The sequence below is a fragment of the Pinus tabuliformis genome, chromosome 8 (assembly GCF_031772625.1).
Source record: "Pinus tabuliformis cultivar Carrire ecotype Pingquan chromosome 8, CPIR1, whole genome shotgun sequence".
NCBI lineage: Eukaryota > Viridiplantae > Streptophyta > Pinopsida > Pinales > Pinaceae > Pinus > Pinus tabuliformis.
The window spans coordinates 532029421-532039625 of record NC_142294.1 but is presented as its reverse complement, the minus strand read 5'-3'; the positions used below and the strand labels follow the sequence as shown (position 1 = coordinate 532039625).

The window sequence follows — 10205 nt, the reverse complement described above, 5'->3', positions numbered from 1 at the left end:
CATACCTTAAAATTCTTTTTGCTGCCTGCCAATGTGCCTCCTTTGGCCTGTCCATGAATCTGGAAATTAAACTAACAACAAACATAACGTCAGGCCTAGTTGTTGTTAAATACATAAGGCTGCCAACAATACTCTTGTACAAACTAGGATCAAAATCCTTGTTGCTGTCCTCTCTGCTGAGTTTTAATCCCATTACTGTGGGAGTGATTGCTGCCTTGCATTCTTGCATGTTAAATCTGCCCAATACTTGATTTACATATCTAGCTTGTGAGATAAAAATTCCTTTGTCATTTTGATCTACTTCTATGCCTAAGAAGTATCTCAAGAAACCCATGTCAGTCATTTCAAATTCCTCCTTCATGACTGATTTAAAATTCTCAATGAGCTGATCATCATTACCTGTGAAAATAACATCATCAACATATAAGACAACAATTAAAATTTTACCATCTTTTTCTTTGATGTAGATGGTGGGTTCTCCTTCACACTTATCGAATTCATTATCCAATAGATAAGAATCTATCCTGTCGTACCATGCTCTTGGCGCTTGCTTCAGCCCATAAAGAGCTTTCATCAATTTTCACACTTTGTGCTCTTCACCTTTCTTCTCATAGCCTAGAGGTTGTTCAATGTAAACCTCTTCCTTTAACACTCCATTTAGGAATGCTGACTTCACGTCCATTTGGTAGAGTTTCCATTTGTTTTGAGCTGCTATGGACAACACTGCTCTCACGGTTTCCATTCTTGCAACCGGTGCGAAAGTCTCCTCATAATCTCTCCCATATTGTTGCTTGTACCCTTTGACAACCAGCCTTGCCTTGTGCCTTTCTATCTTGCCTTCAGAATTGCTCTTGGTCTTGTAAACGCATTTGACTCCAATGACTTCTTTACTTTTTGGTAGCTCAACCAAATCCCATGTTTTGTTTCTCTCTATGACATTCATCTCCTCATTCATAGCTTCTATCCATTTCCTATCTTTAATTGCATCCTCAAAATGAATAGGATCATCAACATGACAATACAAGGCAAATAAGGAATTCATTCCTTCATCATAAATGTCACTTAGACATCTAAAATTCTTACCTCTTTCATTTGGTGTGCAAGTGCTTGAAGATGCACTTGAATTTCCTCCTTGTCGTGTGCTTGGAGAAGCACTTTCATTTATCCTTAATGGTGTCCCTTGTTGTCCTTGTGTTGCACTTTCATTTATCCTTACGGGATTTTGAATCCTTCTTCCTATTGCTCTTCAGCAGATCGCTCTCTGCTGGAGTTAATCTATTAAACTCAGTTTCATCTGCTGGTTCTTCAAAACCATCTTCAACTATTTCCCATAAATCTTGAGAGGCAAACAGGGCTCTCATAGTTATTGACCAGTAGTCATAGTTCTTCCCATTAAATTGTGGGAGTTGGGTATTAAACATACCCATACCAGTGCTTGTGCTAGCCATTCCTTGCATCCTTAGTTATGCTTCAATTTCTTGACTGTGTATTTTAAAAAAATTGACTGCTTCTTCAGCAACACATAAAAAAAACTTTTGTGAAATACCTGAGTATTTTCTTGACTGAGCCTTCACTCTGCTGGAGAAGATTTACTGCTGCAACAAAAGACTCCTCCCTTCAGCTTTTTGAACACTTTCAAAGGGTCTAAGCCTGCTCTGATACCACTGTTGGGGATTTTTCTGGTAAAATCCCAAAAACACAAAAATAAAACAATTCAAACACACAGAGGCAATGCTCTGTTTCCTTTACTCCACAGGATCCTTTTGCACAGGGAAGCTTTTTAAAAAATTTACCGAGAACAGAGTATTACACCACCACAAAAGATTTCTTTTCATTAAAACAAAATGTCTGATACAAACTTCATCCTATTTGCTGAGAGGGATTCACCAAAAAAAAATTCTCTGCCTCTTTTACAAAATGATTTTTACACTGCTGTGTAAAATCTTCATTCACTGCTGTAAAATAAATTTACATGGATTTACTGCTGTAAAAAAAACATTACATATGCAACTCCCAAAATCTCATACTCCCCGCACTGCTGTGCATATACTTCAGTTTCGTTTCATTACATCAGAGAAAAATTACCCACGCCCCTGTTCTTGTTTTTCTACACACTGCTGTGTGTTTCCTTGCTAATACAATGAACAACTCCCGAGCATATATATTTTTCTCGTTATTAGAAAACTTAATGCTCAAACATTCTATACTACCGTGGGTTTTTACAATACATATGGTCAACGCATTAAAAAGAAACTTACATATTGTACATATGCCATACCAAAAGTTATGTAACGTGCATATGTGCCCATACCTCCGATATATAAAAACATTAAAATTTAAAACACTTACCAATACTCCTACGGGCATATTTAATTCATTAACTTATTTTACCAGCAGTCAACGAAACTTGAATTTTACTCCACGCAAAAAACTTTAATGTTGGTTTGTATGCAGCTTTACACAATCAACGGACGAGAATGCTGGAGACAATCGAACGGCGGACAGAGATATCGGGAGGCCTTACTTGACTAAACGATAGCACCCGAGAAATGACATATGCTTACATATGCTGAGAGCCACACGGTAGCACTATATTATATCGGGCTCAAAAATACGGAAACTGCCTTCATGCAAAAGGGGTCAGAGATGAAAGGCGGTTTTGCTGAGTGGTTTGGGTGAGGTACTACTGCGTTGAAATTACATATTCAACACCTCCACGTAAATCTTAGTATTTAATTGGTTGAATTGATAGATAGATGATGCTGTACATGGGCATTTCTGCACAGTGAAGGAGGCTGACTTATGGCCACTTATTATTTGTTTATTTTTATTTTGAAAAAGAATGAAGGCAGTGAAGGTTATTTTTGTATGCGTGGCAGCAATAAGCCCTTCTGTAATAAGATCAATAAAATATCTTCTTTTGGAAAAATAATAAACAAATACTCTTGAGCACAGAGCAAAAGCAAATGAAATTCCTAAAATTGTCACAGTTATAATGAATACTGTTAAGTTTGATTCTACGGACCTGAAAAGCCAAAAATGCATAATTTCTGGCTTCAATTAGTTCCCAGTCTTCTAAGGCATGCCAAACCGGGGAATAAAATGTGATTACTTCCGATGGATGCAGCTCGACCATGTAAATAGGGCTAATCATAAAGATCAAATAGAGTATCCACCCTCACCATTCACGCTCTCCCTTTCCCCAACCTTCCACATTGCGACAAACACAAACACCACCACCATGACCGCCACAGGTCTGAGCACAAACACACAAGCTCAAATGCAAGGGAAAATTCAAGCACCACTGACCATTTCCCACACCACAAACGTCACAGATTTCATCATTCCCCGTGCCACAAACAGCACAGATCTCACTGCACTGCAGCTTGTTTATCAACAGGAAAGGAATAATCAGTACTTTTAGACTTTGGTTGCGTCTCTACAGGAAATGGATAATCAGTACTTCTAGACTTTAGTTGCTTATGCGGGGATCAGAGCCATAGATACTTCAGAGCATTGAATACATTTCACTACTTTGTATATGTATCAGGCATTGAACTATATGTAGCATGCCATGGAATGTGTATTTATTTTTTTATTATCTTTGAATTTAATATGTATGTTGCTTACTAATTTGTGCACATGAATGAATGTTTCAATAACTCGTATGGAAAATGCTAGCAATCAGTTTTCGTTTGCATTTTTGAGGGCAATTTGGAAAAGGATCACTTAATACCAGCAACAAATGAGTGTGCCCTATTTGTTTCTAAATAGGGTTAATCATAAAGGTCAAAGAAAATTTAAATTATACATCACTCAATTGTTCGGAAATTCTTCTTGCCGTTCAAGTCTCCCACACTTTACTTAGTTCTTGTATTATTTGTTTGAGATCTTTAGTTCTGCCCTTCCAATTGAAATTGATTATGCGTTGCTCAACCGCTGTTCATGTTTGGTTTTGGTGTGAAAACAGGGGTCAACCTTTCTGTGGTAGAGCAGCTCCTTCAAGACGTGGTGGAAGGAGTGTTGAAAAATGTTAAAATACCGCGGTTTGTGTCAGAATATCCAAAAGGCTTGCAAGAAAAACTAAGAGAATTTGAAAGCAGATTATCACTGCAGTGGGAAAGCGGGGAGACTAGAGTTATAGGAATTGTGGGTCTTGGTGGGGTTGGCAAAACCACCCTAGCAACAGAATTCTATAACCGTCAAAGGTCAAATTACAAACGATATTGCTTTTTAGAGGATATCAGAGACAATCGTTTAACTACCTTGCAGAAATACCTACTAAAGGACTTGACTCAAAAGGACATGGAGATACGCAGCACTACTCAAGGTAAAGGAAAGCTCCGAAGCTATCTCCCATCTTCTGATTCTCTCATTATTTTAGATGATGTGGATCATATTCAGCAGTTGCAGGCATTACTTTATCCAGCCAGGGATGTCCTTAAAACCCGTAGCCTAATTTTAGTGACATCCCGCAATAAGGATGTTCTCACAAGCTCAGGCATCCCAGAGTCATCCATATACATTCTGAAAGGCCTCAATCGAAGGCACTCGCGAGAGCTCTTTTGCTCACATGCGTTCGGCCAACGTCACCCCCCTGTAGGATTTGACAAAGGTTGAAAAGTTTTTGGATTTCTGCCATGGATTACCATTATCCATTAAAGTGATTGGGTCGCTTCTTCGTGGCAAAAATGATTTAAAACTTTGGGAAGCACAATTTCGTAAAATCTCCAACATACTTCCTGATGATATACAAGGCAGGCTAAAAATTAGCTACGACGGTCTTGATGAAGAGGAGAAGAAGATATTTTTAGACATTGCTTGTTTCTTCGTAGGAGAAGACAGAGATAGAGTCATTAGAATATGGAATGGATCCCGGTGGGAAGGAACGTTGGGTCTTTGGACGCTGGAAAACAGATGCTTGGTGGAAGTGGACAGTGAAAACCGTTTGAGGATGCATGAACACCTTAGAGACCTGGGCAGACATCTGGGGGAGAACGAACCTCCTGATTGTGAGCTTAGATTTTGGAACCTAACTGACAACCTTTTTCATAAGCTTTCTGGCCAATTTAGCTTTCTGGCCAGTGCCCCAACCTTTTTCATAAGATTTTGACAGATTTCCAAATTCTGTCCTGTTATCAAAATTGTGTCTGGTTAGTTTTCAATTCTTAAAACTTTGCAAGAATGAATCTTGTTTCTAACAGCTTCGAGTGAACAATTCAGGTGCGTGGAATTAGCATGGTTGACCGAAATGAGCTTGAACAATCTTTCCAAAACCTTGCGGAGTCTGCTCGCACTCGTTTATTGAGTAATATGAGCAGGTTGCAGGTGCTTAAGGCTGAAGGTTATTTTGTTGAACGACTATTCAGTGTTTGCCAGCAGTTACCACAACTAATATATCTCTACAGGCGGAACTGTCCCAGCTCCTTCATACCTTCCTCCATTTCAATAAAGAATTTAAGAGTTTCACATGTAAAGGGAAACTTTTCGAAAGCACTCTGGCAATACGAAAGTCGGGTATTCTTCTTGAATTTTTCCGGATCTCTTTTATGTTTTTTCTTCCAATCGTAAAAATTGATTGCATTTAAGAATTGTATCCCTATACTACACTGCCTCTAGTGCCTCTGACATTTATGTTGGCTCTTTTTTAATGGTAATGTAGAAGGTTACGTTTCTAGTGTGTTTGGTGGCATGTACTTAACACTAACGATGTGTTTTTGTACTAATATCTATGGGTTTTGGTGTAACGCAATCGTGACTCCAACAATTGATATGCCAGATGTCTAGAGTTCGAAATACACTGGGCTGGCATTGGGGGATTGTTGGCTCCCAGTTAATGGCGGTTTAGAAGGTCAATGCTGCTCACCGTGTGTTTCGTTCGGGCATGTGTTTCGTGGGATGTGCTTAACACTCACTATGTCTGTTTACTAACACCCTACAGATTTTGCGGCACCTGCCGATTTTGGTGTGACCGCAATAGTGACTTCAACAATTTATGGTTTAATAATGTATTTAAACATTACAGTTAACTCTACAGTTGAGCGAATTGTGTATTGACGCTTCCCTTTCAAATGTTCCAAAGTCCATTGGGAAACTGCAGAATTTCGAAAAACTTGTACTGTTGAACAGTGCCTTTCAAACTTTGCAATCCTTGATAGGCGTCGTTGGGACCTTGAAGGGTCTCCAAAGTCTGATCTTGCGAAAGTGCAACACTTTGCAAAGACTCCCAGAGTCACTAATTGGGAACCTCACGGACCTCCAAAGCCTTGATTTGAACCGCTGCTATGCTTTGCAGACGCTTCCAGACTCGGTTGGGAACCTAGCGAGCCTCCAACATCTAAGCTTGCGCTGGTGCTTCTCTCTGCAGACGCTTCCGGACTCGGTTGGGAACCTGGTGGGCCTTCAACATCTTGACCTGGGCTGGTGTTTTGCTCTGCAAACGCTCCCGGACTCCGTTGGGAACCTGGCGGGCCTCCAACGTCTTGACTTGGTCGAGTGCTCCACTCTGCAGACGCTCCCGGACTCGGTTGGGGCACTGGCGGGCCTCCAACGTCTTGACTTGACCGCGTGCTCCGCTCTGCAAATGCTCCCGGACTCGTTTGGGACTCTGACGGGCCTCCAAAGTCTTCTCTTGGCCGCGTGCTCGGCTCTGCAGACGCTCCCGGACTCGGTTGGGAACCTGACGGGCCTCAAACAGCTCGACTTAAGACGGTGCTTCACTCTGCATACGCTCCCAGACTCGGTTGGAAACCTGGCGGGCCTTCAAAGTCTTATCCTGTCTAATTGCTCCTCTCTGCAGACGCTCCCAGACTCAGTTGGGAAGCTGGTTGACCTCCGAAGTCTTGTTCTGTCTAAGTGCGACTCTCTGCTGTGGCTCCCAGACTCGATTGGGAACTTAAAGAAACTCCGAATTCTTGACTTGGCCTGTTGTTCCAATTTACAGATGCTACCCAAGGTTGAGCAGTTGAGTTCGTTGGAGAATGTTATTGTATTTCAATGCCCCCAACTGCAATGGGGTGCGGGAGTAATCGAGCAGCTGCACCAGCGATTGGGAGAAGGCTTTATTGAAGAAAGCTGGCGAGAAGTCTCCAGTGATGAAAGCTCCAGTGAAGAAGGTTCCAGCGAAGAAAGCTGAGAAAGCAGGCGTTGTCTAACATTATACCGTTCCAGAGGTTTTGGCCGAAATTTGGTGACAGTGAGTTGAATTTTGATCTGTTTGATTATATATATATATGAATTCAGCATTTTGAAAATTTTAAGGGACATTTGGACTGTGTTGATATATAGATTCATAACTGGAACTTATGATTTTCTGCAGAATTCAATTCTGAATAAATTAAACAGTAAAATATACCCAAAAATATCCCAAACTTATAACAAATAAACTAGTGTTCGGATATTACAGCACTTTTTATCGTTACAATCGTGGTCAGGTGGCAATAGTGCCCACTGCACGCTGCATACAGAGCTAGAGTCATTAACCTCCGAAGGTATTTAATTAATCATAAGGTCTGCACTTCATTTCATTTCATGTGGTGTTTTAAGACATGTTGGCGCAAGCAGGAAAACGGGCCTGTCAGTTACTGCACTGTTGGATGCTAGGCTTGGCAAGAGAACCAATGATTGAGGATACCTTATGAGGGAGAGAATATTTCCCTTAAAACTTGGTAACATGATTTGATTTTACATAGCTTCGCAACAATGGGGGCATTTTGATGCGTTGCATATGATTTGATTTTACACAGCTTTGCAAGAATGTGGGTATTTTGATGCATATTTTACACTTGAAACTAGTTTTAGCAAATGATAATATATTATATTGGGGTGTTTTACATATTTTTGAAAAAATTATTGTATTTAGAGGTGCTTTTTAATTTAGTAGGGAAGAGATGTAATATATTCTCCTAACTTCTTGTATAATTTTTTTTTTAAGCTTGGGAGGAACATGTCCAATACATCACTTTCAACTCGGTGGGGAATTGAACTAGTAACTTCATGTGAAAGGTGCCTTAATGGAGCACCCAATCATTGTCTACTCGAAACCCTGTGGATATTATATAATATTTTGATTCGACATTAAAAAAAATAAAAAATAAAAATAAAAACATTAATAATTAAATCAAATTGAAGTGAAATGGTTACTATTGAAGTCAAATAATGGTTACCATGAGTTGTTTTTGGACTCTGGATTTTGACAACCCATAGTTTTGCCAATAATATTTTTATGTAAAAAAAAATATTATGAGACTATCCTGAAGGTACTTCAAAACCATACTACAAGTGACGACTGAAGGAAGCATCATGTAACCACCATACATAATCTCTTTCGATTTCGAGGATGGTACATCCACTGTCAATATTTCAATAACCTCTTCTGGATCCATCGGGTGAGGCTTAGCATCTCTCTGTAATATGGATTGAGCAATTTAAATCAGCTCACAGTGACATTGGTATGGTATGTAAGTCAAGATCAAGAGCAACCATTAGAAGTGGGAATTGAATCTAAGAGGCAGCTTTAGAGAGCTGATCTACGATTGAACAATAATGGAATATGATGCAATAAATCAAAAAGTAAAAGGCGATGAGTCCCAACCTTAGGATCTATTTGTAGAACAAACATTTTATATTTCCAGATCATGGATTCTATAAACATTACCTCCAAAAGACCGGGATGATATCATCAGGTATAAACTTCATTAGATTTCCCCCTTGCAGTTGTGCCTACAAATAACATGTGCATTCCATTGATGATTCTGTTATGGATTCCAGCCAACCTCCGCCAACAGTGAATTACTATGTCTGACCAAAAAAAGCACAATGCCATAGCTGCCTAAACCAACGATGACTGAAAGTTGAAATACAAAAAAGCCTTCACAGTCCTGCTTGACCTCAGCTAAACGATGTAGTTCTGCTAAGATAAAGTTTAGAGATAGTGAGAACTGACTCATTTGACATTTGCATTATTAAAATTGGGTTTAGAACACCTTGCCATGCAGCCAAGGTTAGTCCAGACTCCAAATGGGAGATAACATAAATTTCACCGGCTTATTGAGAATTCTGATGAAAGATGAATTGAAACTGTGGTTTACTCTGTGTGATTACGGTAGAGAGGGATACATAAATTTCATAGGCCAAGAGTCACCATAGAAAAAAAGAATAGCGCTGGACTCTGGAGAAATCCACCTATCCAATGAATTCTATTTATGAATAAACACTAACTTGTATACATAATAAACAATAGGATGTAGAGCTTGGTGGTGTAGTTAATTTGCTACCACACTTCTGGGTTGTGTTGCACTAATTGCCAAAAAATCGTGATTAAATCAGAAACTCGCGATTTTTTTAAATCGGCGATATTATCGGTTGATTAAATCGCAATTAATCGCGACTCAATGGCCAAAAATCATTGGCATAGCCAATAGCGCGTTATATAACATGAAAAGTCGATTTTTTAATTCATTTGGACAACATAGAGAGACACACCGGTAGCGATAGGGGTTTGGAGGCAACGATAGGGGTTTGGAGACTTGGAGGAGAAAAATGGAGTTGAATCCGCTGATTGGAGGAAAAAGTCGGAGTGAGAGCTATGGAGGAGATGAATTTTCCCCATCAAACCAGTATGGGCACCAACATTTTGTGTTTTGTAGCTTTGTTTTGGTTTTTTTCTATGTTTTTGGTTGGGTTTGGAATTTGGATAACCCATTGTTTATCAAAAGAATTCAATGGGTTATCAAATATTTTTGAATTGATTTGAATCTTGATGGGGTTTTTGTCATTTGACTTTTCATTCTGTTTGTTAAAATTTCTGAAATTTTTAAAAATTCCATGTATTTTAACTTTTATTTTTGTTATAACTTATGTTAGTCATGTATGTAATTTTTTTTTTTAGTGTTTGTACAATGTAAATTGTAAGTTTGTAACTTGTAACTTGTAATCCTTATAGTTATTGTGCCATAGGTTCACCAAATCACCATTCAACTTCAATTTCAAAGCTCAAAGTTCAAACTTCAAAGTCAAACATGCCAAGGAAATTGGACCCTCTGTGGGAATTTGGTGACTCTAATGGAGGGATTGATAGAACGAACTTGTCTTGCAAGTTGTGTGGGTAGCATATGTCAAGTGGGGTGTATATATTGAAGTATCACCTTGCACAAATCCCTGGATTTGATGTAGGACCTTGCTCAAATACAAATCCGGAAATCATC

At 39.2% G+C, this 10205-nt stretch overlaps 2 protein-coding genes across 2 annotated transcripts; both read left to right on the top strand.

Moving 5' to 3' along the window:
- The first annotated feature begins 3945 nt into the window (after nt 1–3945).
- On the top strand, nt 3946–6270 carry LOC149236500 (disease resistance protein RUN1-like). The gene is made up of 4 exons (XM_089368929.1): nt 3946–4485; nt 4604–5080; nt 5224–5517; nt 6130–6270. The coding sequence occupies exons 1-4, from the start codon at nt 3946–3948 to the stop codon at nt 6268–6270; spliced, it is 1452 nt and encodes a 483-aa protein (XP_089225055.1).
- LOC149236499 (uncharacterized) lies at nt 6075–7336 on the top strand. Its single transcript, XM_089461577.1, has one exon. The coding sequence runs from the start codon at nt 6584–6586 to the stop codon at nt 7133–7135; it is 552 nt and encodes a 183-aa protein (XP_089317703.1). The 5' UTR covers nt 6075–6583; the 3' UTR covers nt 7136–7336.
- The last annotated feature ends 2869 nt before the right edge of the window (nt 7337–10205 follow it).

Bases quoted from the DNA above. Each gene is read 5' to 3' on its own strand.
- LOC149236500 (XM_089368929.1), top strand. From the start codon at position 3,946: ATGTTTGGTTTTGGTGTGAAAACAGGGGTCAACCTTTCTGTGGTAGAG. The intron at 4,486-4,603 runs GTTCTCACAAGC...ACCCCCCTGTAG, and splicing joins TGACATCCCGCAATAAGGAT to GATTTGACAAAGGTTGAAAA. The intron at 5,518-6,129 runs GTATTCTTCTTG...ACTGTTGAACAG, and splicing joins TCTGGCAATACGAAAGTCGG to TGCCTTTCAAACTTTGCAAT.
- LOC149236499 (XM_089461577.1), top strand. From the start codon at position 6,584: ATGCTCCCGGACTCGTTTGGGACTCTGACGGGCCTCCAAAGTCTTCTC.